This window comes from Mesoplodon densirostris, chromosome 6 (genome assembly GCF_025265405.1).
Source record: "Mesoplodon densirostris isolate mMesDen1 chromosome 6, mMesDen1 primary haplotype, whole genome shotgun sequence".
Taxonomy (NCBI): Eukaryota; Metazoa; Chordata; class Mammalia; order Artiodactyla; family Ziphiidae; genus Mesoplodon; species Mesoplodon densirostris.
Genome location: NC_082666.1, coordinates 117,262,490 through 117,288,122, shown reverse-complemented (window position 1 = coordinate 117,288,122; position 25,633 = coordinate 117,262,490). Strand labels below are relative to the sequence as shown.

The following is a 25,633-nucleotide window of genomic DNA, read 5'->3' as shown; positions in this document are numbered from 1 at the left end:
ATGTACAGAGGAGTGATGTCAGTATCATGGTGGAATAAGACATTCCTTGTTTTTGTCCCTTCCCTCAGCAACAATAATTCGGCATCCATCCATGGACGAAATGCCTTTGGGGAGCTGCGGGATCCAACATCATATACCAAGATACCTCCGAGGAGTCTCACCTTCCCATGCGTCAGAACACAAAACTCAATCCTGGATGTGGAACTTACAGCAGTGTATGAATCAGCTTCAGCTCTTCTTGGTCACAATCTAGGATCCCCTGGAAAACACTGTGTTAGACAACCATCCACAGGTGAAAAAGCCTTTGTGGAAGTTCAGGTGTCCAGAGGATGTTTCAGGACACTATTAGAGGGGGAAAAATACGAGTTTGGATGCATTTGAGAGGGTAAGAGAAGCAGCATTACTTTATTCTCATCCCCTTTTCCCAAGGTGGCACAGCTTAGGACCAAGAGAAATCTTCTAGGCCCATGATTTCTCTTGTGAGGGAAAGTGAGAGTGTGTGAGTGAGCACCTGGTTTCTCAACAAGGCAGGACACAGCCAAAGAGGCTCATTTCTCTCTCACTCCATCCAGAGTACTAATTTGTGTGCTGCATTAATGGGGGGCGCAGGAACAGCCTAAAAGAAGAGCAGATAGGACTCTCAGAAGGTACAAACCCATTGTGGACTCCATCAAGAAGCCTTTCCTTGAACTGCTGAGAATGCCTCACACATGGATTTCCCAACTGACCCATGGGCACCCCCAGTGCTCAGTGTGCCTCACCTACACATACTCCCACTCTGTGGCTGGCTCCCTGTGTTCGTTCCCCATGGTGTTGGCAAGAGCAAGCTTTGGTAGATGGCTAGTGAACACGTGCAGAAAGCCTGCCTGAATCTGCAGCATGGCACAGACCATGAACTTGAGTTCTAGTGCCACCATTAGGAAAGCAAAAATGTTGTCAACAATTTGCCTGGTGTATTGCAGGATCAAGAGAAGTCATGTGTGCTTAAACTCTATTACAAGAAATAGCAAGAAGTGTGGAGCAGGTATATTCATAGACAGTCTGAGAAAGTCTCAAAATACCTAGCAGGACAGATGAAAGGTGTTACTCTCCCAAGGCACTTCATAAAGACTGGAAGAGAGCAATATAAAACTAAGAAACAAAAAATCAAGGAAACATGACACCACTGAAGGATAGTCATATCTTTACATAAGGCCAATACTCCAAGATTGGGAAACTTACCTATGTAATATATAGAAATAAACAGAGAGAATTAGGCAAAATAAGGAGACAGAGAAATTTGTTTTGAATGAAGAAACAAGACAAAACCCCAGAAGATGAACTAAATGAAACAGAGATAAGAGATCCACCCATAAAGAGTGTAAGGTAACAATCATAAAGATACTCAATGAAATCAGGAGAAGAATGATGAACCCAATGAAAAGTTTAACAAAGAGTTAGACAATGTAAAGAAAAAAACAAACACAGTTGAAGAAAACAATAGCTGAAATAAAATAATGATAATTATTATATAACAAAAATATACTATATTATATATAGTATAATAATTACTTATATAAAAATCATATTATATATTATATTGTTATATAATAATAATACACTAGAAGGAATCAACAGTAGATTAGTTGGTACAGAGGAACAGGTCAACAAACTGGAAGACAGAGTGGTGGAAATCACCCAAACTGAACAGAAAAAAAGAAGAAAATAATAAGTTAAAAAAATGAGGATAGTTTAGCAGTCTTCTGGGACAACATCAAGCTTATTAACATTTGCATTGTAGGGATCCCAGAAGGAGATGAGAGAGAAAAAGGGGCAGATAAATTATTTAAAGAAATAACAGCTGAAAAGTTCCCTAGCCTGGAAAAGGTCACAAATATCTGGGTCCTAGAAGCACAGAGTGCACCAAACAAGATAAAACCAAAGAGGTCCACATCAGGACATCATAAAGTTAAAATGGCAAAAATTAAAGATAAAGAGAGAATCTTAACTCATTATTGACCAGAGATGTTTTAATATGACTTTTGTTACCCAAACGTTATTGACCAGAGACATTTCAATATTCATTGACATAACAGATCGCCAACAACAGACATTAGTTTCTGCAAAAATCCCCCAGTCAACAATGTGTTAAAAGCAGCAAGAGAAAAGCAACTAGTTATGTACAAGGAAACTGCCATAAGACCATCAACTGACTTTCAACAGTAACTTGGCAGGCCAGAAGGGAATGGCCCAATAGTCAAAGTAAGGAAAGAAAAAACACCTACCACCAAGAATTCTCTACCCAGCATGGCTATCATTCAGATTTGAAGGAGTGATAAAGAAATTCACAGGGCTTCCCTGGTGGCGCAGTGGTTGAGAGTCCGCCTGCCGATGCAGGGGACACAGGTTCGTGCCCCGGTCCGGGAAGATCCCACATGCCGCGGAGTGGCTGGGCCCATGAGCCATGGCCGCTGAGCCTGCACGTCCGGAGCCTGTGCTCCGCAATGGGAGAGGCCACAACAGTGAGAGGCCCGCGTACCGCAAAAAAAAAAAAAAGAAATTCACAGACAAGCAAAAGCTAAAAGAGATCAGTACCACTAAACTGACTTTACAAGAAATGTTAAAAGAACTTTTCCAAGCAAAACTGTTAAAAGACAAAGGTAGTAAAATTGTCTGTATCCCCAAGAAGAAGTTAAGGGATGAACAAAACAAAAAGATGTAAAATATGATGTCAGAAACATTAAACGTGTTGGAGAGGAGGTAATAAAATGCAGGGATGTTAAAATGCACTTGAACTTAAGAGATTATCAACATTAAATAATTTTATATATATAAAGCTATATGTACATATATATATATGGCTTGTTATATATGAACCTCATGGTAACCCCAAACCAAAAATCAGTAACATACACACACACATAAAAAGAAAGGAATCCAAACACAGCACAAAAGATGGTTTCAAACTATACTACAAAGCTACAGCAATCAAAATGGTATGGTATGGGCACAAAAACAGACACAGAGATAAATGGAACAGAATAGAGAGCTCAGAAATGAACACACACTGATATAGTAAAGTAATCTATGACAAAGGAGGCAAAAATATATAATGGGGAAAAGACATCCTGTTCAGTAAATGGTTTGGGGAAACTGGACAGCCACACATAAAAGAAATCAAACTGGACTACTTCATCAAATTCCAATTCTGGGCATTTACCTAAAGAAAACACAGGCTTTAATTTGAAAAAATATATATACACTCTTATGTTCATTGCAGCACTATTATAATAGCCAAGATATGGGAGCAAATGAAGTGTCCATTGACAGATGAATGGATAAATATTATATATATATATATATATATATATATATATATATATATATATGCAATATTACTCAGTCATTAAAAACATGAAATTTTGGGATTTCCCTGGTGGCACAGTGGTTAAGAATCCACCTGCCAATGTAGGGGACACAGGTTCGAGCCCTGGCCTGGGAAGATGCCACATGTCGTGGAGTGACTAAGCCTGTGCACCACAACTACTGAGCCTGTGCTCTAGAGACCACAAGCCACAACTACTGAGCCTGCATGCCACAACTACTGAAGCCTATGCACCTAAGATCCCATGCTCCACAACAAGAGAAGTCACCACAATGAGAAGCCCATGCACCGCATTGAAGAGTAGCCCCTGCTTGCCACAACTTAGAGAATTCCCATGTGCAGCAATGAAGACCCAATGCAGCCAAAAATAAATAAATAAAATAAATTAACAACAACAAAAAAAACATGAAATTTTGCCATTTGTGACAACATGGATGGATCTTGAGGGCATTATGCTAAGTGAAATAAGTCAGACAAAGACACATATCATATGATTTCACTTGGTTGAATTTATTCATAAGCATTTTACTCTTTTTGATGTTGTTATAAATGGAATGATTTTCTTAATTTCTCTTTCTAATAGTTTGTTGTTAGTGTATAGAAACACAACTATTTCTGTATGTTGATTTGTATCCTTCAAGTTTACTAAATTTATTTACTAGGTCTAACAGCTTTTCTATGAAGTCTTTATGGTTCTCTGCATATAAGATCATGTCATCTGCAAACAAAGACAATTTTACTTCTTCCTTTCTGATTTGGAGGCTTTTATTTATTTTTCTTGTCTCATTGCTCTGTCTAGGACTTTCAGTACTGTGCTGAATAGAAGTAGTGAAAGTGGGCACCACTCTCTTCTTCCAGAAATTAGGAGAAAATCTTTCAGCTTTTCATCACTGAGCATGATGTTAGATGTGGCTTTTATAACATTGTACTACATTCCTTCTATATCAAATTTGTTGGCAGTTTTTTTTTTTATCATGAAATCACATTAAATTTTGTCAAGTGCTTTTTCTGTACTTATAGAGATATCATATGATTTTTTATCCTTCAATCTGTTCTTGTGGTTTATCATATTGATTAATTTGTGTATTTAAATCATTTTTGCATTCCAGAGATAAATCCAGCTTGATCATGGTGTGTGAAACTTTTAAAGTGCATTTCAATTTGATTTGCTAGTATTTTGTGGAGGATTTTTGAAATCATGTCCATTAGAGATATTGGCCTGTAATTTATTTTCTCTTAGTGTTCTTATCTGGTTTTTATATCATGGTAATACTGGCCTCATAATATGAGTTTGAAAGTGCTCTCTCCTCTTTTTTGAAAGAGTTTGAGAAGGATTGGTATTAAGTCTTCTTTAAAGGTTTGGTCAAATTCATCAATAAAGCTATCTGGTAATGGGCATTTCTTTATGAGCAGTTTTTGATTACTGCTGAATCTTCTACTTGTTATTGGTCTGTTCAGATTTTCTATTTCTTCATGATTTAGTATTAGTTTCAGTATTAGTATTCAGTTTCTAAGAATTTATCCATTTCTTCTAGGTTATTCAATTTGTTGGCCAGTTTGTTCATAGTAATCTTTTATGATCCCTTGTATTTCTTTGGTATCATTTGTAACGTCTCCTCTTACATTTAAGATTTTATTTGAGTCTTCTCTCTTTTTCTCTTAGTTTAGTTGAAGGTTTGTTAATTTTGTACAGTTTGTTAAAAAGCTAGCTCTTAGTTTTGTTGATCTTTTCTTCTATTTCCTTTTTTTTTTTTGGTGGAGGGGGGTCTCTCCATTACATTTATTTTTGTTCTCATCTTTGTTGTTTCCTTTCTTCTTCTAACAGTAGGCTTAATTTATTCTTCTTTTTCTGGTTCCTTGGCGTGTAAGGTTAGATTCTGTTTTAAGATCTTTTTTCTTAATGTAGCTATTTATCACTGTAGACTTCCCTCTTAGAACTGCTTTTGTTAGATACCATAGGTTTCTGTATGTTGTGTTTCTATTTTTGCTTGTCTCAAAATACTTTTAGGTTTCCCTTTTGATTTCTTCTTTGGGTCATTAGTTGTTCAGAAGAATTTTGTTTATTGTTTTGGAAGAGATACTTGGTGTGATTTCAATCTTCTTAAATTTATTAAGACCTGCTTTTTGACTTACTATGTAATCTATACTGGAAAATGTTCTGTGTGTGCTTGAGAATATTGTGTACTCTGGTGTGTTGGATGAAATGTTCTGTATATGTCTTTTAGCTCTATTTGGTCTAAAGTGTAGTTCAGATCCAATATTTCTTTATTGATCTTCCGTGTGAATGATCTATCTAATGTCAAAAGTGGGGTATTGGGGGCTTCCCTGGTGGCACAGTGGTTGAGAGTCCGCCTGCCGATGCGGGGGACGCGGGTTTGTGCCCCGGTCCGGGAGGATCCCACATGCCATGGAGCGGCTGGGCCCGTGAGCCATGGTCGCTGAGCCTGCGCATCCAGAGCCTGTGCTCCACAACGGGAGAGGCCACAGCAGTGAGAAGCCCGCATACCGCAAAAAAAAAACAAAAAACAAAAAAAAACAAAAAAGTGGGGTATTGGAGTTCCCTACTGTTATTGCATTGTTGTCTATTTTTCCCTTCAGATCTGTTAGCATTTGTTCAATATATTTAGGTGCTCTGATAATGGGTGCATATATATTTATAACTGATACATCCTTTTGGTGAATTGACCATCTTATTATTATAAAATAAATTTTATTCTCTTGTTACAACTTTTGACACAATCTATTTTGTCTGATATAAGAATAGTTACTCCTGCTCTATTGTGTTTTCCATTTGCATGAAATACCTTTTTGCATCTTTTTTACTTTTAGCTCATTTGTGTCTTAAAGCTAAAATAAGCATTTTGTTAGCAGCATATAGTTGGGATATATTTTTAAATCCATTCAGTCACTCTATATCTTTTGATTAGAGAATGATACTCCTTTTAAATTTAAAATCATTCTTAATAGGTAAAGACTTATCATTGACATGTTATACATTGTTTTCTGGCTGTTTTGTAGTTCATTTGTTTTATTGCTTCCTCTTTGCTGTTTTCTTTTGTGATTTGATGATTTTCTGTAGTGGCATGCTTTGATTCTTTTCCTTCCATCATTTATGTATCTACTACAGGTTTTTCACTTGAGGTTAATGAGGCTTATATAAAATATCTTTTAGTTAAAATGGTCTATACTAAACTGATAACTTTGATCACATACAAAATTCTACAATTTTACTTTCTGTCACACATTTTATGTTTTTGTCATACTTTACATCTTTTATATTGTGTATCCATTAACAAATTATTGTAGCTATACTTATTTTTAAAATACTTTTGTTCTTTTGTTTTACTTTACAGTAAGGTGATTTACACATTGCCATTATGTATTAACTATTCTGAACTTTACCATATAGTTACCTTTACCTGTGTGTATTATACTTTCATGTTTTCAAATTACTAATTAGCATCCTTTCATTGACTCGAAGAACTCCTTTTAGTATGTCTTGTAAGACATTTCTAATGGTGATAAGCTTTCTCAACTAAAGGAAAAGTCCTTTATCTCTCCTTTATTTCTGAAGGGCAGCTTTGCTAGTAAAGAATTTTTGATGGACAGGTTTTTTTTTTTCTTTCTGCACTTTGAATATATCATCCTACTCTCCCATGGTCTGCAAGATTTCTGTTGAGAAACCCACTGAAAGCCTTACAGGGGTTTCTCTGTAAATGGTGAGTTTTTTTTTTAATCTCTTGCTGCTATCAAAATTCTCATTTTCTTTAATTTTAAACATTATTATTATTATATGTCTTGGAGAAAATCTCTTTGGGTTGAATATGTTTGGGGACCTAAGAGCTTCATGGATTTGGCTATGCATTTATCTCCAAGATTTTGGAAATTCTCAGTCATTATTTCTTTAAATAAGCTTTCTGCTCTTTTTTTCTCTCTCTCTACCTCTTCTGGGACTCCATTAATGCATAAGTCGTTTTGCCCAATGGTATCCCATAATGCACATAGGCCTTCTTCACTTTCTTTCATTCTTTTTTTCTTTGTTCTCCTCTGATTTGATCATTTCAAATGACTTGTCTTTGAGTTCACAAATTCTTTCTTCTGATTGATACAATTTTATCCTCTTTATTGTATTTTTCATTTTAGTCATTGTGTTGTTCAACCCCAGAATTTCTGTTTGGTTCTTTTTTATAATTTCTATCACTCTATTAAACTTCTAATTTTGTTCACATATTGCTTTTTAAAAATTATTTCATTGTATAGCCTTTGTGCATTTTCCTGTGTTCACTGAAATTCTTTAAAACTATTATTTTGTATTTTTATCAGGCAAATCATAGATTTCCATTTTGGGGAGGTTAATTAATGGAAAATTATTGTGTTCCTTTGGTGGTGTCATGTTTCCTTGATTTTTCATGTTTTTTGAATTCTTGTGTGTTGTAGTCTTTCATTATTGAAGCAGCAGTCACCCTCCTAGACTTTATGACTGGCATCAGGAGAGAAATCCCTCTTCTTGCAATTCCTAAAAGTTTGGAGGATTTCCTCAAATATTTTCTATGGATATGCCTGCTCCACACTTCTTGCTCCCTCTTGGGGTTGGGGGGATTATTAAGATTGCATGCCTTCTTTTGATCCTGCAAAGCCAGAATGCATGCAGACAGATTCCCATTTGCTTTACCTGGGGCAGTGCTGAATGCTCAGGCTTATGTGATTTCTCCCAATCTCACAGAGTTGGGTTGACTTTCTGTGTGCTAGCCATCTACAATGTCTCATTTTCACCACCAGTGAGTTATGCACAGAGAGCTGGTCATGGGGGTGTGGTAGTTGAGGCACATGGTTTGTTGGGCATGCCTGTGAGCTGGTTGAGGGGGGTGGGGTCCAGAGGCAAGCATCCCCAGTGGCTTATAAGCAGACTTCCTGATGGAGTCTGTGAAGCAGTTAGTAAGATCCATGACCTTTTGATGTATTCAGAACCCTGACTGCTGTGCTCCTAGCCTCTCCCAACCTGTTAGCAATGAAGCTCACCTCAGTATTCTGGGTGAGGTAATAAAGAAGTGGACCCCTTTGGCAGCATTCTGCATAGCTGGAGAAACTGATTGCTCACTCACATGCTCTAAATTTGCCCAATGAGAGAAATCATGGGCTTCAGGGGTCTCTCTTATCACTGAGCTGTGCCACCTTGAGGGAGGGGTGATGTAAGTAAAGTCAAACTATTCCTTTACCTTCTTCAATGCATCCAGTCTCAGATATTTTTGCTCCAACTGTGTGTTGGAATCTCTCTGGCATGTGGCAGGCAGCTGTCATTCTTATATTGCAACAAGAAAAGAGGTTTGGAAAATCTCACTAGTACAATATGAAAACCCTCACTTACTCCTATTATTTTGAGCTCATTGCCTCATCTTTCCTCTCACTATATCTGCTTTTCTCCATTTAGGAGACTATCTAGTGATTAGCCTGAATAGAAAGCTTAATTCTTCTCAGAGGCATGCATCTTATATAGATCTATGTATGTGTGTTTTTAATTCCCTGTATATACACATGTTTTAAATAACTTAATTTTTTGAAGAGTCTCACTCCAGCTTTTCCTTGGAGCTTTAGATGATTTATTATATGGGTCCTATAATCTATTGCTCTAGAGATTTCAAATCTTAGGATCTGCAGGTCTTAGGATCCTCAAAGCCTTCCCATGCAGTGCCCACTTATTCTTCCCATCTGAGGTCTGAGTTAGGCAAGACAGAGACCAGTTCTTTAAGCAGCTCCAAGGCAGGTCACAATGCTGTAAATAAGCTCTCCTTTTTTCCCACCAATTCAAGGAAAGAGATTGAGAACTGGATGCCACCTCTTCCATACCAAGTTGTGCCATGCAATAAAGGGGTTGGGACATATGTGAGCAAAAATGCCACAAAATTTCTTGTTGACTTGAATTTTTTGCCATAGTTTGATGTTCATTTGGTTAGTTCACATCCCTTTGTCTGTTTTCCTGAGTCCCTATATAGTATATTTTTCCAGTTGTTCTTTTTAATGCATTTGTTTCCCTGAGGAAGTGATGGCTTGGAACTTCCACCATTTTGCTGACTTACTGCTTTTTAATACTTATTCTTTTTGGTGTAGAGTTCTGTGTGTTTGACAAGTGCACAATATCATGCACTCACTATTATAGTATCATAAAAAATTGTTTTGATATGATTAAAAAAAAAAACTTGTGCTTCACCTACTCAGCCCTCCAACATTCTTGTTAACCATCTGGCATCCACTGATTATTTTACTGTCTCTAAAGTTTTGCCTTTTCCACAATTACATATAATTGGAAACATTCATTATGTTTGGTGGGGATATGGAGAAATTGGAACCCTCGTACATTGCTGGTTTGAATTTAAAATAGTTCCGCTGTTATGGAAAACAAATAGATGGTTCCTCAAAAAGTTAAACATAGAATTAACTTATGACCCAACAATTCTACTTTCTGCTCTACCCCAAATAATTGAAAACAGTTTTTCAAGTAAACACTTTTTACATAAATGTTCATAGCAGCAGTATTCACACTAGCTAAAAGATGGAGACAACCCAAATATCTTATCAACTAATGAATGCATAAAGAAACTGTGGCATTATATACAATGGAATATTATTCATTCATAAAGGGAATAAAATACTGATACATGCTGCAAGATGGATAATCCTTGAAAACAGTATGAGTGAAAGAATCCAGATACAAAAGGCTACCTATTCTATTATTCCGTTTATGTGAATCATCCAAAATAGGCAAAAGCATAAGAGAGAGGCCTGCGTATGCAAAAAAAAAAAAATCTCTGGGACTTTTTTAGTGTTGCCTTCTTATTGTGTCTTCATATGGTCTTTCCTCTGTATGTATGCATCCCTTATATCTCCTTGTGTATACAAATCTTCTTATAAGGACACCAGGTAGATTGGATTAGAGCTTACCTTCACAGTCTCATTTTAACTTAATTACTTCTTTAAGGGAATTTCCTGGTGGTCCAATGGTTAGGACTCTGAACTTTCACTGCCGAGGGCATGGGTTTGATCCTTGGTCAGCGAATTAGGATCCCACAAGTCACGTGACACAGACAAAAAGTAAAAAAATAAATTTACTTTTCTGATGGTCCTAACCCTGAATATAGTTATATTCTAAGGTATTGAGGGTTAGGGCTTCAATATATTAACTTCTAGATTGGGGCACAATTCTGCCCATATTAGAAAGACAAAAAATGATAATATTGAAAATGAATAACATTATGTTCATGAAAATCAAGATCATTAACATTCAAATTCGTTTAAAAAATAAGAGAATGAAGGAAAAAATATTGTTAACATATCAAAACCAACAGCTCTCACATGTGCAAATAAATACTTGTTATACAGTATGTGAAGATGATTTATTTATAATAATAAGAATCAAACTGAAAGAACTTAATAAATGTTTACCTGTATGTTCATCTATATATAGAAAACTATTAACCTGCATAAGGGATTTAAAGACTATACAGTGACCAGAAGTATATTATTGGAAGACTGGATAATGTCATTATTTTATTATTGTAAAAATACTATTTCTCACTTTAATTGATACGTGTAATGCTAATCAGAACCTCAACATGATTATTTTAGAGATTTGGCCCTACAAACTTATGGTAATGTTTCTCTTGATGAATAGCTTGTGAGGATAGCTAGGGAAATTCTGAAAATTAAGAGTCAAGAGAAATGATTAGTACTACATGGTATTTATATCCATAAGAAAGCTAAAATAATTAACATTGTGCTTAAATGGTACATTGATAGGTAGATGAAGGGAAAAACAATAACGAAATGTCTATGAATAGATCCAAGTACATAATGGAATTTTATATGTAATAGATGTTGGTTTTCAGAATAATAAAGAGGACTCTAGTTTCAGAACCTATTTATAAAAAAATTAGAACTTGTAACTCACACATACAGTAAAAAAATGCCCCATGTAAATACATAGATGTGAGTGGTCAATTCAATTAGCCTCTGTAATAATTATTCATCAAAGAATAATAAAATCCAATGTTGGAATAGGGGTGGGAGAAATGGAACTTTCATGTGACCCAAACCCTCTTCTTGACCAAACTTTAGTCAGGCTCCTCTAAACCCTCTTTTTGACTAGGCCTTGACCTTGGCATTCCATATCCATCCCATCCTTGACAGGCATACATAGTTCAGTTTTAACAAGAATCCTGCTAATTCACTTTAGAATCCTCATCCTTGATCTTCATCCCTCACCGTTGACATCTAAGCCTTAGGCCTCTCTTTAGCAAGAATTTCAATAGGTCAGTTTAGTAAGAATCCTACCTTTGAAGTCTCCCTCTAGTCATTTTCTACCCGTGTATTCCCTCACTCTGCTCATCAGCTATAAATCCCTGGCTTTTTCTGATGTATTTGGAGTTGAGTCTGATCTCTCTACCCTATTGCAATCATCCTGAATAAAGTCTTTCTTATCATTTTAGTAAGTGTCAGAATAGCTTTTTCTTTCACAAATCCTAGTGGGAGCATAAACTAGCATAGCCTTTTTGATGGCTTGTTGTTAACATCTACCAACTTTTACACATCTATTTTAAATCAGCAAATCCATATTTTGGAATTTCTATTGCAAAAATAATGCAAATATGCAAAGAAGTATAAACACAAATATTTACTGCACATTTACAGTAATGAATATTGGAAACAAATTAAATACCCATCAAAAAGTGTTTTATTAAGTAAATGATATACCCCCCCAAAATAAAATATCATGCAGCCGGGCTTCCCTGGTGGCGCAGTGATTAAGAATCCACCTCCCAATGTAGGGGGCATGGGTTCGAGCCCTGGTCCAGGAAGATCCCACATGCCGCAGAGCAACTAAGCCCGTGTGTCACAACTACTGAGCCTGAGCTCTAGAGCCTGCGAGCCACAACTACTGAGCTCACGTGCCACAACTTCTGAAGCACGTATGCCTAGAGCCTATGCTCCGCAACAAGAGAAGCCACCGCAATGAGAAGCCCACGCACCGCAACGAAGAGTAGTCCCCGCTCGCTGCAACTAGAGAAAGCCCGTACGCAGCAACAAATACCCAATGCAGTCAAAAATAAATAAATTAATTAATTTTTAAAAAAATGCAACCAAGAAAAGGTATGGCGTAGCTGTAAAAAGTTTGACCTGATAACATGATTATACCCTAAGTAAGAGTCAAAACAAATTGTAAATAAGTAGAAAAAAAGAATAGCTCCTTTTTGAAAAATGTATTCCTCTAGTGGTCTGCACCGAAATAAAGTCAGGGCAAAGCAGCAGTTAACATTGGTTAAGTTTGGGAAGGAGATAGAGAGTGGACGGTTGCTATAATTGTAACCGGGAAGAGCCAATTATGACTCCATGTTGGATCTGTTTCCTTTGCTTTTAGTTGCTTTTGTTATTATAATCATACATAATGGCCTGCCTCAGGGAACCCTGCCCCTCTGCCTGAATGTTATGCTAAATTGGCTCTGTTCCGCTTACAGGGAGACAATCTGACCCCGCCCACCTGTGGATGGCTGCAAGAAAGAAGAAATTAACACATCCCCTCCCTGAGGCTGGCCATTCCAGGGGATAACTGCAAAACTTATGGCCCTTTTACTTTAGTTCCTCATCTCCTCCCCCTCTCTGTGCTATAGAAGAAACTGGCATCCAAACCCCAGTAAGATGGTTTATCGGACACTCTCGTCTGCTGGCTTTCTGAATAAAGTCCTATTCCTTGCCTCAACACCTCATCTCCGACTCATCAGCCTGTCATGCAGCGAGCAGAGCAAGCTGGGACTCCGTAACAGTAACTGTTTGAATCTGCCCTTTGGAACTCAGGGAAGGTCTAGGAGGATGAAGCATTTTTCCTACAAAGAAGCGGGGGACAAAAAAAAGGCTGTTGTACCTGGGAGGGCTCTGCAGGGTCCTCCTTGTTTCAAAATTGCAATAAATGAAAAAGAAGTGTGTTTGATTATGTCTAACCCTGTGAACTCACTCTTGAAGAAAAAATACGCTATTTGTCCTTCACAAAGGAAGCCCACAAGATGCCAAGTAGGTTCATTTATGGAAAGATGGAAAATTCTATTCTAATAGAAGGACACTTTCTCAAGACTATCATGATTTAACAATGTGAAGAATCTGATTTCAGCCATGAGCTTTCCGAGGTTTGCTCTTGTACCCACACATGGGTGGGGTATGGAGATGTCTTAAGACCCACAGAGTGGAGACAAACCCCATCCGAGTTCTCGGAGACCCAGGCTTGTGGGACGCATTTCTTTTCTCCCACATATCCACTGGGCTGCGCTCAACTCTTTGCTCCTTTCAAAGTCACCGCAGGGTCCGCGCGGAGCGACGGGAAATGTAGTCTTTCTCCACCACACCGCCCCCACACCGAGGGTCTCCCTCTGCGCATGTGCAACCTAGGTCCCGCCTCTTCCCTTCCGCCATCCCAGGCGGGGTGAAGAGATTATAGAGCCTGTACGTCTGCGCAGGTGCAGGAGCTGTACCGGTGCAGGAGCTGCGCATCCCGGCAGGGACTTTACTGTTGCCAGGAGGTTTTTGAGAGCGGCGTTCTTGTGGCGGGGGCGGAAGCAAGATATCTCGGGCCGCCCCCCTCCCGTCCCTACATTGCCCGTGTCTGGCCTGGACCTCGGATCTGGGAAGGTGGGTGGGGCGATCCCGGTTCTGGCCTCGTAGTCTGGGGGCAGGTGGAGCTGAGACCCGTTAGGAGCGGCGACGGTGCGTGTGGGGACGGAATGCTGGGTCCCGCCTGCGTCTGACGGGGGGACGCCGGGGCGGACAGTGGGAGGGAAAGCGCGGTGGTCACGCTGGCCGTGAGCGGGCCAGAAAGCGCGGGCGGAAGGTGTGCTGGGCAGCCCTGCTCTGGAGCGGGAGAGACCCGGTCACGTACAGCCGTGTCACCTGTACTATGGGCGGGAGAAGTAACCTGGGGAAGAGTCAGGCCACTCGTATGCAAAGGAGGCTATGAATAATGTCTGCTTCTTGGGTTGATCTGAGAATTCCATACGATGTCATTTGTTAAAGGAGTTAGCAAATTGCCAACCGCGGAAGAGTGATAACAGCTGTTGTATTTAGAAGACACTTTGTTCTTTTCATTGGGTGGTTTACACAAGTCACCCAATTATCTTGTGATAGCGATATGACCAATCTGCGTTAAACACACATATAACAAAAAGCAAATCTGAGTCTCAGGTTGGTGAGGTGGTCCTGAAACTGTGCACCTCACATGGAACTGGAGACCATGTACCGGGACTGGAACCCAGCCAGAAGCCATTGTCTTTTAATTGAGATCACACACCTGGTCTCAGGACTTAATGAAGCTCAGATTCTTTATGTCGCATCACAGAAAGACTTTAGTGAGAGACTAAGTGATAGGTAAGGAGTGGATTTATTTAGAGAGAATCACACTCCACAGAGTGTGGGCAATCTCAAAACTGGAGAGGCCCCGAAATATGGGGTGGTTTGTTTTTATGGGATGGGTAACTTCATAGGCTAACGAGTGGGATATTCCAACTATTTTGGAGAAGGGGTGGAATTGGGCCAACACGCACTTTTTGGCCTTTTATGGTTGGCCTCATGTCTCGGCGCTGTTGGTTGTGTCATTTATCATGCTAATGCTGCAATTACAATGAGCGTATAATGAGGCGCAAGGTCTACTGGAAATTGACTCTTCCACCATCTTGGATCTAGTTGGTTCTGACCAGTTCTTGTCATGCCCTGTGGCTAGGTCATTCTTTTAAAAGTTGTGCCCTGCCCCCTTCTCTCCTGTTTCTGTCTTGTGTTCGAGAGCGCCAGTGACTTCTCCAGGCTCACCCAGATTGTGACAGCCAGGAGTCGAACAGTCATTCATACTGTTCAGTTATCAAAAGAAACTTACCAAGAGTCCCGTTTGAGAAACTACAACCCACTTAAATAATTTTTTTAAATAAATTTATTTATTTATTTTTGGCTGTGTTGTGTCTTCATTGCCATACGCGGGCTTTCTCTAGTTGGCGGCGAGCCGGGGCTCTTCTTTGTTGCGGAGCGCGGGCTTCTCATTGTGGTGGCTTCCCTTGTTGCGGAGCACAGGCTCTAGGCGCTCGGGCTTCAGTAGTCGAGGCACGCGGGCTCAGTATAGTTGAGGCTCGCAGGCTCTAGAGCGCAGGCTTAGTAGTTGTCGCGCATGGGCTTAGTTGCTCCGCGGCATGTGCGATTTTCCTGGGCCAGGGCTCGAACCCATGTTCACTTCATTGGCAGGCAGTTTCTTAACCACTGCGCCACCAGCGAAGTCCCTTAAATAATTTTTTAAAAATTATCTTGAAGCACACCATCCATTTTACCGGGCTTTCTGTAGATTCTCTAACTCAAGGGGTAAATAATTTTGCTAGGAAAACAAAATAAGTATTCAGCCTGTGTCTTTTTTTCCACTTTTAATTTTAATGAAATAGTGTCCTCCTTTGGTGTATTTTAATCATCTGTTGTTAGTTTTTTGTTTGTATTATTTAAATCTGTTGAAAAAATTATTTTTACCAAATCGAGAAGGGGTAGGTCGGGATGCTGTCCCCCCAGCAGGATCTTCACCGTCCTGTACACTCTGCCAAGAGCTACAGAAGATGAACATATCTGAGGTGAGCTCTTTATTCATCAGCTACTTTGTGCTGTGATAGAGTTAACTTGATTTCAGATTGCTCTTAGCTTGTGTTACACATCCTTTATCAGTGTAAGTTATTTCCCTTTTATAATCGGTTTAAGATTGTACTTGAGTCATGAATGTACACTGAATCATATTGAGTACCTTTTTGTAAATTTGTAACTGACATTTTTTGTTAGTATTATCTTTGAATTTTTATTCCTGGATTCACAACTAGATTAGCTTATAATTTTGTTTTATACTCTCCATAACCAACTGTGTTATCATGGTTATACTGCTCTTACTGTGGCCCTTTCCTCCTGTTTTCTCTGCTCCCCTCCCCTCTGCCCTTTCTTTCTTTCTTTCTTTCTATCTATCTATCTCTATATAATTCATATGAAAAAACCCTGTTATAAATTTCATGAAACTCACCTCTAAAATTGGGCTTTGTGAGTACATCTCCTTTTTGTACATAGATGTAGATAATTGAATCACTTTATTTTAAACAACCGTAGGTTTAGTCTGGTTTTCTTTTTTTTTTTAAACTACATTTTCAGAGAGAACTGTACATTGTTATGTATTTCAAATGTATTTTTGTAAGTTTGTTGATAGTATTCTCTTATTATATCTGTTGTTATGTCAGTAATTCCTTTTGTCATATATTTAAATTTTTTACTTTAATAGAGGGAATGCTGATCAGAAAACAACCAAATGTGTTCATGGTTGGCCCTGCCAGAAATCTAGAATTTCAGGGTCTGAGGATGGGCTTGGAAATTTGTACTGGTAGTATCTTCTAAATGTGAGAGTTGAGGGAGTATACGCTCATTCATTCTGCTGGTTTCCACTTCAGTACAGCAGCTGCCAGTTTCTTTTTTGGGTAGGTGATATGTTCCTCTGACTCTAAAATCTAAGCAGAAAACAGACTCATTGATGTCTGTGATCATTTTGAATTAATTATTTTTTGTGGTGCAAAGTGTGAATCAAGGTTATTGTTATTTTTTTAATGGAATTTTATTAGTCTAGCATGATTTTTGTCAGAATATACTTTCTGCATTGAGTTGCCCAGACACCTCAGATAAGGAGATGTGTGTTTGCACATATGTGTGTATATATCATTTTTGAACTTGCTCTTTGATTTGTTTCTTTTATTTAATATTACACACAGTTAATATCATACACTGTTTTGATTAGTGGCTGTATGGTATGTCTCAAAATCAAGGTAATATCTGTCCTCCAACTTTGTATTTTTTCAAAATTGTTTTCATATTCTAGGTTGTTTCCTTTTCTACATAAATATTAGAATTAGCTTGTGATTCTAAAGCATGGTAAGCTTTTGATTGTGATTGCATTGAATCTATGGATCTCTTTGTGGAGAACTGACATCTCCACCATGTTGAATCTCCTAATCTATGAATTCAATATTTACCTCTGTTTACTAGGTTGTTTAGAGAATTTCAAGCTGAGAAAGGGCATAACCTGACTTATAATTTAAAATAGTAACTCTGAGAATGGACTCTAGTGGGACAGTGGTGGAAACAGAAGAGTTGGCAGGCTGTTTCAATAATCCTTTCAAGAAATGATGCTGTTAGCAGTTGTATCAATACTTTGAAATTTTTTGGATGGATTTTGAAAGCAGAGCCAAAAGTATGAACATGCCTGCTTCCCTAGGGCCTCGCAAATAAAGAATGTACTGTCAGACTTTGATAATGCAAAACCTTTTTTCGGTTTTTGTCTTAACCAGAAACATGATAGGAATTAGTTCCAAAGGTATTATCCATGTCACCTAATTTTGAAATCTTCAAATTGATGGGAAATGTGCTTGCACAGACATCAGTGTCATTCATGGACGTGATTGTGGAGTTTACCCAGGAGGAGTGGCAGCATATGAATCCTGCTCAGAGGACCCTGTACAGAGAAGTGATGCTGGAGAACTACAGCCGCCTTGCCTCATCTGGTGAGCCTACTTTATCATGCGACTCCGCCTAGAGTGTATTTGATTTTGTTTCTTCTTTTGTTTTTAAAAAAATCATCCATATTGAGGTATAATTAAAAGAAAATAAAATTCAGCAAGTTTCTATGTATAATTCAATGAATTTTGAAAAATGTGTACAGCTATACCAGCAAAATCATGATACAGGTTATTTCTATCACCTGAAAATTTTCCCTTTTTTTTTTTTTTTTTTTTGGCCACTCTCTGCAGCTTGTGGGATCTTAGTTCCCTGACCAGGGAATGAACTTGGGCCATGGCAGTGAAAGTGCTGACTGTTAACCGCTGGACCGCCAGGGAATTCCCAACCATGTGAAAATTTTCTTATGGCCTTTCTCAGTCAGTCCTTTCTTCCCACCCATTTTCTGATAATCACTGATCCCCTTTCTGCTTCAATACTTTTTCCCTTTTTTTGAAAATTCATATAAATGGAATCATACTTTAGGTACTAGTTTTTGTATGGCATCCTTCCCTAAGCATAATTCTTTTGAGATTCATGGATGTTGTTGTATGTATCTGTGTTTATTCTTCTTATTGATGAGTAGTGTTCCATTCTGTGCTGTGCATTTCCAATTGTTGATAAGACATTTAGTTCGTTACCAAAGTGGTGCTATCATAAGTAAAGGTACTAGGAATATTTAAGTCCAAGTCTGTGTGTGGCCATGTTTTCATTCCCTTGTGTAAAGACCCTAGGGGTGGTTCCCTGGGACTCATGGCAAGTATTTATAACTACAGGAACACCTCTTTTTATTGTGCTTTACTTTATTGCAGTTCGCAGATATTACGTGTTCTACAGATTGAAGTTTTGTGGTAAACGCCTGTGTCAACCACGTCTATTGCTGCCAGTTTTCCAATAGCATTTGCTCACTTCATGTCTCATGTGTGAGACTTCATGTCTCAGAATTACATTCTGATAATTCTGGCAGTGTTTCAGACTCTTTCATTATTGTATTTGTTTCAGTGCTCTGTGGTCTTTGATGTTGTATTGTAATTGTTTTGGGACATCATGAACTGAGCCCATATGAGATGGCAAGCTTAATTCATAAATGTGTGTGTTCTGACTGCTCAACTTACTGGCCATTCCCCCATCTCTCTGCTGCTCTTCAGGCCTCCCTATTCCCTAAGACACAACAATATTGAAATTAGGCCAATTAATAACCCTACAGTGGCCTGTAAGTCTTCAAATGAAAGGAAGAGTTGCATGTTTCTTAATTTATCTTATAAGCTAGAAATAATTAATAAGGAAGCTGTGTTGAAAGCCAAGATATACCAAAAGCTAGGTCTCTTGCACCAAACAGGCAGCCAAGTTGTGAATGCAATGGAAAAGTTCTTGAAAGAGAATAAAAGTGCTAACTGCAGGGCCTCCCTGGTGGCGCAGTGGTTGAGAGTCCGCCTGCCGATGCAGGGGATACGGGTTCGTGCCCCGGTCTGGGAGGATCCCATATGCCGCGGAGCGGCTGGGCCCGTGAGCCATGGCCACTGGGCCTGCGCATCCGGAGCCTGCGCATCCGGAGCCTGTGCTCCGCAACGGGGGAGGCCACAACAGTGAGAGGCCCGCATACCACAAAAAAAAAAAAAAAGTGCTAACTGCAGTGAACACATGTATGATAAGAAAGTGAAACAGCCTGATTGCTGATATAGAGAAAGTTTCAGTGATCTGGATAGAAGGTCCACCAGCCACAACATTCCCTTAAGCCAAAGCCTAATCCAGGGCAAGCCCCTAACTCTCTTCAATTCTGTGAAGGCTGAGAGCGGTGAGGAAGCTGCCGAAGAAGAGGTTGAATCTAGTATAATTTGGTTCATGAGGGTTATGGGAAGAAGCCATCTCTGTAAGATCAGTGTGCACGGGGGATCAGCAAGTGCTGCTGGAAAAGATGCAGGAAGTTATCCAGAAGATCTAGCTAAGATAGTTAATGAAGGTGGCTACATGACACAACAGATTTTCACTGGAGATGAAATAGTCTTCTATTGGAATAAGGTGCCATCTGGGACTTTAATAGGTAGAGAAGAGAAGTCAGTGCCAGGCTTTAAAGCTTGAAAGGACAGACTGAATCTGTTGTTAGGGGCTAATGCAGCTGGTGACTTTAAGTTGAAGCCATTGCTCATTTACCATTCTGGAAATCCTAGGACCCTTTTGAATTATGGTGAATCTACTTTTCCTGTGGTTTATAAATGGAACCACAAAGCCTGGATGACAGCACATTTGTTGACAGCATGGTTTACCGAATATTTTAAGCCCATTGTTAGAACTACGGCTCAGAAAAAAAGATTCCTTTTAAACTATGCTCATTGACAATGCAGCTGGTCACTCAGGAGCTCTGACGGGGATGTACAGTGAGGTTAGTGTTGTTTTTATGCTTGCTAACATAACATCCATTCTGCAGCCCATGCATCAAGTTTTGACTTTCAAGTCTTATTATTTAAGAAATACCTTTTGTAAGACTACGGCTGCCATAGGTCGTGATTCCTCCATGGATCTGGGCAAAGTTAATTGAAACCCTTCTGGAAAGGATTGACCATTCTAGATGCCATTAAGAACAGTTGTGATTCATGGGAAGAGGTCACAATATCAACCTGAACAGGAGTTGGAAGAAGTTGATTCCAACCCTTATGGGTGACTTTGAGGGGTACAAAACTTCAGTGAAGGAGGTAACTGCAGATGTGGTGGAAGAAGCAGAAGAATCAGAATTAGAAGTGGATCCTGAAGATGTGACTGAACTGCTGCAATCCCATGATAAAAATTTAATGAACGAGGAATTGCTTCTTGAAGGAGCAAAGAAGTGGTTTTTTGAGATGGAATCTACTCCTGGTCAAGATGCTGTGAAGATCCTTCAAATGAGAACAAAAGATTTTAGAATATTACAGATTTAGTTAATAAAGTAGTGAGAGGGTTGGAGAGGATTGACTCTAGTTTTGAAGGAAGTTTTATGGTCGGTAAAATGATGTCAATTACCTTTGCGTATTATGGAGAAATAATTCATGAAAGGAAGAGTCTGTTGATGTGACAAACTTCATTGTTGTCTTATTTTAAGGAACTGCCACAGCCACCCCTCCCTTCAGTAACCATCACCATTAATAGTCAGCAGCATCAACACTGAGGCAAGACCCTCCACCAGCAAGAAGATTACCATGCACGGAAGGCTCAATGACGGTTAGCATTTTTTAGCAATAAAGTTTTTTAAATTAAGATATGTACATTGTTTTTTAAGATATAATGCTGTTGCAAACTTATTAGGCTACTCTGTGTGTAAACACAACTTTTATATGTACTGGGAAACCAATTGTGACTCGCTTTATTGTGTTGTTTCCTTTTTGCAGTGATCTGGAACCACACCTGCAGTATCTGTGAGGTATGCCTGTATACGAAGAAAAAAAACCAACTGCCAAATGATTTTAAAGTGCAAGTGTCATTTACGTGGGCATTAGCAACTTACAGTAGTTCTAGTTGCTCCACATCCTCACCATCATTTTGTGTTGTAAACCTGATGACTTATGATCTTGGTAGTGGGAGTATGTTTTATCTACTTGAGTTTTAGTTAGCTTTTCCCTTTGACTAATGTTGCTAAACAACTTTTATATGCTGTTTGGCCATTCATGTATATTTTATAAAAAGTGTGTTCATATCCTCAACCTATTTGTGTTGTTGAGTTTTTTTGTCTTGTTATAATTCAATTGAAAGAGTTCTTTTTACAATCTGGGTAGAAGACTTTTCATAAGATACACCTTTAGGAATTTTTTTCTCCTTATCTGTGATTGCCCTTTTTATTTGCTAAACAATAGGACAAAAGGTTTTCATGTTGATGAAGTCCAATTTATTATTTGCTTTATTTTCATATTCTATTTTTTCCCCTGTTTAAGAATATGACTAAGCAAAGGTCATTCAGATTTCCTGTATTTTTCTTCTAGAAATTTTATTGGTTTAGGTTATATTTAAGCCTTTGAGTTTTTTAGTTAATCTCTCTACATGGTGTGGAAATATGGATTGTTATTCTTTTTTTTGTAGCTAAAGTTCTCATTGCTGCACTGGTTATATCCTTTCCTATTGAGTTGCCTTGGCACCTGTTGAAATAAACTGACTATATATGCTAGGCTTATTTCTGAATATTATTGTGGTTTATTTATCTACATTTCTATCTTAATACTAATCGTGCACTATTTTGGTTAATCTGGCTGTGTAGTAAGTTTTCACATCAGGAAAGATAAACTTTTTAAGTTTTTCTTTTGGCTATTACAGGTTCTTTTTCTTTCTCTATAAAGTTTAAAAGAATGTGGTTTTTCTTAAAACACTAGTGGTATTCTTATAAGGATTTTGTTGAACCTGTGTATCATTTTGGGGAAAATTTACATCTAACAATATTGAATTTTTCAACTTGTGAAAAATCTTTTTCCTTTTCGTTAGCTTTTAATGTTCCTTTGCAGTGTTTTGTAGTTTTTAGTGTACTTGTCTCAATCTGTTTTATGAGATGTATCCTTCAATCTTTTGATGCTATCTTTAATGATATTTTACAAAACTTCAATTTCCAGTTGTTTTTTGGAATTATGTAAAAACCTAATCTATATTGCTATTTTATCTATCTTGCTAAAGTCACTTGTTACTTAAACTAGATGTCTTGAAGACTCCTTAGAATATTTTATATATTAATTAGTGTTGTTTGTAAATAAAGATATTTTTATATCTTTCTAATCTCTATGCATTTTTATTTCTTTTTTTTTTTTTTTTTTTTTTTGCGGTATGCGGGCCTCTCACTGTTGTGGCCTCCCCCGTTGCGGAGCACAGGCTCCGGACGCGCAGGCTCAGCGGCCATGGCTCACGGGCCCAGCCGCTCCGCGGCATATGGGATCCTCCCAGACCGGGGCACGAACCCGTATCCCCTGCATCGGCAGGCGGACTCTCAACCACTTGCGCCACCAGGGAGGCCCTATTTCTTTTTTGAGCACACTAGGATTTAATGCAAAAGAATTTATTTACCACTAAATACGTTAGTCATAGCCTTTAATTAGTTGCTTGTTGTTAGCTATTTCTTTTCTTTCTAATCCTAGTACTATAAAATTAATATTATTTCTTCCTTTAAAAGTTCATAGTAGAATTCTCTACATAAGCAATCTGGACCTGGAGTTTTCTTTGTCAGAATTTTTTTTTTAAGTAACAAGTTTATTCATGTTTCAAAAATTCACCCTTTTAGTTTGTACAATTCAGTGTTTTTTAGTATTTTCATAGAGATATGGAACTATCATCACTATTTAATTTTAAAATATTTTCATCACCCCAAAATAGTACCCTTTAGTAGTCATTCCTCATTTCTGCTCCCTACCCCCGGCAACTACTAATCTACTCTTTGTCTCTAGAGATTTGCCTATTGTGGAGGTTTCATATCAGTGGAATCCCCCAATATATAGCCTTTTGTGACTGACTTATTCCACCTAGCATAATCTTTTTAAGGTTCATCCATGTTGTAATATGTATCAGTAATCCACTTCAGTTTCTGGCCAAGTAATACTTGATTGTATGGATATATCACATTTTGTTTATCCATTTTTCGATTGATGGGTTTTGCGTTGTTTCTCTTTTGACTGTTATGAATAATATGAATAATGCTGCTATGAGCAGTTGTATAAACATTCTTGTGTGAGGAGTTTTCGATTCTCCGGGGTATATACTTTGAGTGGAATTACTAGGTGATATTGTAACTCTGTTAACAATTTTAGAAGCTACCAAAACAATTTCCCAAAGCAGTGGCACAATTTTACCAACCCACCAGCAATGATGAAGTTTCCAGTTTTGGCAACATCTACATTAGTACTTGTTATTTTATGTCTTTTTTTTTTTTTTTTTAAAGCCGCCCTAGTGAGTGAAGTGAGATTTCATTATGGTTATGATTTGCATCTCCCTAATGTCACGCATGTGCTAGTTGCTTCTTGGCTGGAATATACACACACACACACACACACACACACACACACACACACACACACACACACATACAGACAGACATTTCTCCAAGGAATATATTTCCTTGGAGAAATGTCTGTTCACATTCATTCTCCATTTATAAATTGGGTTATTTGTCTTTTCATTATTGACTTTTAAGATTTCTTATACAATCTGGATATAAGTCTCTGTCTCAATTAAATTTTTGTAATTTTTTTCTCCCATTCTGTGGATTTCACTTTCTTCATGGAGTTCTTTGAAGTATAAAAGTTTTTTTATTTTGATACTATCCAGTTGATCTTTTTTTTTTCTTTTTTTGGCTTGTTTTTGTCAAATCTAAGAAAACTTTGCCTAACCTGAAGTCAAACAGATTTATCCTGTTTTTTCCTACATATTTAATAATTTTAGTCTCTACAGTCTGTTATTCACTTTGATTTAATTTTTATACATGGTGTGAGGTAGAGGTGCAGCTTCATTCTTTTGCATGTGAATATTCAAGTGTTCCACCACTATATGTTGAAAATACTATTTTTCTCATTGAATTATGGCACCCTTGTTGAAATTCAGTTGTCCATAGTTGTAGGGGTTTATTTCTGGCCTCTTAATTCTCTTCCATTGTTCTCTAAGTTTATTCTTAAAGCGTCTATTCTTAGACCAGTACTGTCTTAGCAGCATAGTGTGATATTCTGATTTATAGTAAGAGATTTATTTGTTCATCACCCCTGTTCCTGGCACAGCGTCCCAATTTCCTAAGTGATAAGAGAGATCAAGGTGTCTTTTGTTATTCATAGCAAGCCCCTCTCAACCATGCTTGAGTTCCTGTTAATGAGGTGACTTGGAAACGCCCTAAGGATGTAGGCTTGTTGCCAAGGATGCCAATCAAGTGGTTACAGGGTTGGGACTTTGAAGCGTACCTACTGACCTTCAGGGAGTTGGGGGGGGGGTGCTGGAGGTTGACTTAATTACTAATAGCAATTATGCTTACATAATAAATCTTCCACAAAAATCTCTGAACTGTAAGATTCGGAGACCTTTGGTGTTGGTGAACACATGAGGTGCGGTACTGGGAGGATGACGCCCCTGGAGAGGGCATGGAAGCTCTGCCCTATGCAGCTTTTCCATCTGGCTATTTCTTAGTTGTATACTTTGTAATAAAACTGGAAATCTGGTCAGTAAACTGGTTTCCTGAGTTCTGTGATCCATTCTAACAAATTAACTGAACCTGAGGAGGAGGATGTGGGGACAACCTATTAATAGCTAATTGGTCAGAAACACAGGTAGCAACCTGTATGTGCAGTTAGCATCTGTAGTGTGAGGGGAGGCAGTCTTGTGGGACTGAACCCCTAACCTGTTGTATCTGATACTAACTCTAGGTAGATAGTATCAGAACTGAATTGAATTGTAGGACACCCTGCTGGCATTGCAGAGTTGCTTGGTAGTGGGAAAAACCTCTACACTTTCAGTAACCAGAAGTGAAGTATTGAGAATACAGAAGTGTATTCTGTGAGTAGAATGTTATAGTAATATAGATGAGAAACACAGTGTTTTTCCTAAACATAAAGTAATTGAAATTAAAAAGTGTGAGCCCTCCAAGATTTTTCTTTATCAAGATTGTTTTAGCTACTCTGGGTAACTTGCATTTCCACATGAATTTTAGGAGTAGTTTGTCATTTTCTGTAAAAGAATAGAGCTTAGATTTTGTTAGGGGTTGGATTGAAT

General features: G+C 38.2%; 1 protein-coding gene across 1 annotated transcript; it reads left to right on the top strand.

Annotated features, from left to right (window-relative positions):
- On the top strand, positions 1-21,514 carry LOC132491700 (uncharacterized). Its single transcript, XM_060100531.1, has 6 exons — positions 1-365; positions 13,833-14,032; positions 15,911-15,996; positions 17,826-17,952; positions 21,018-21,136; positions 21,304-21,514. Exons 1-5 carry the CDS (start codon positions 1-3, stop codon positions 21,059-21,061), a joined length of 822 nt encoding a protein of 273 aa, XP_059956514.1. The 3' UTR covers positions 21,062-21,136; positions 21,304-21,514.
- The last annotated feature ends 4,119 nt before the right edge of the window (positions 21,515-25,633 follow it).

Excerpts from the sequence above, each read along its gene's own strand:
- LOC132491700 (XM_060100531.1), top strand. The coding sequence starts at position 1 with ATGTACAGAGGAGTGATGTCAGTATCATGGTGGAATAAGACATTCCTT. Across the intron at positions 14,033-15,910 it reads TGGACCTCGGATCTGGGAAG|GGGTAGGTCGGGATGCTGTC; the intron begins GTGGGTGGGGCG and ends CAAATCGAGAAG. Across the intron at positions 17,953-21,017 it reads CAGCCGCCTTGCCTCATCTG|GAACTGCCACAGCCACCCCT; the intron begins GTGAGCCTACTT and ends TCTTATTTTAAG.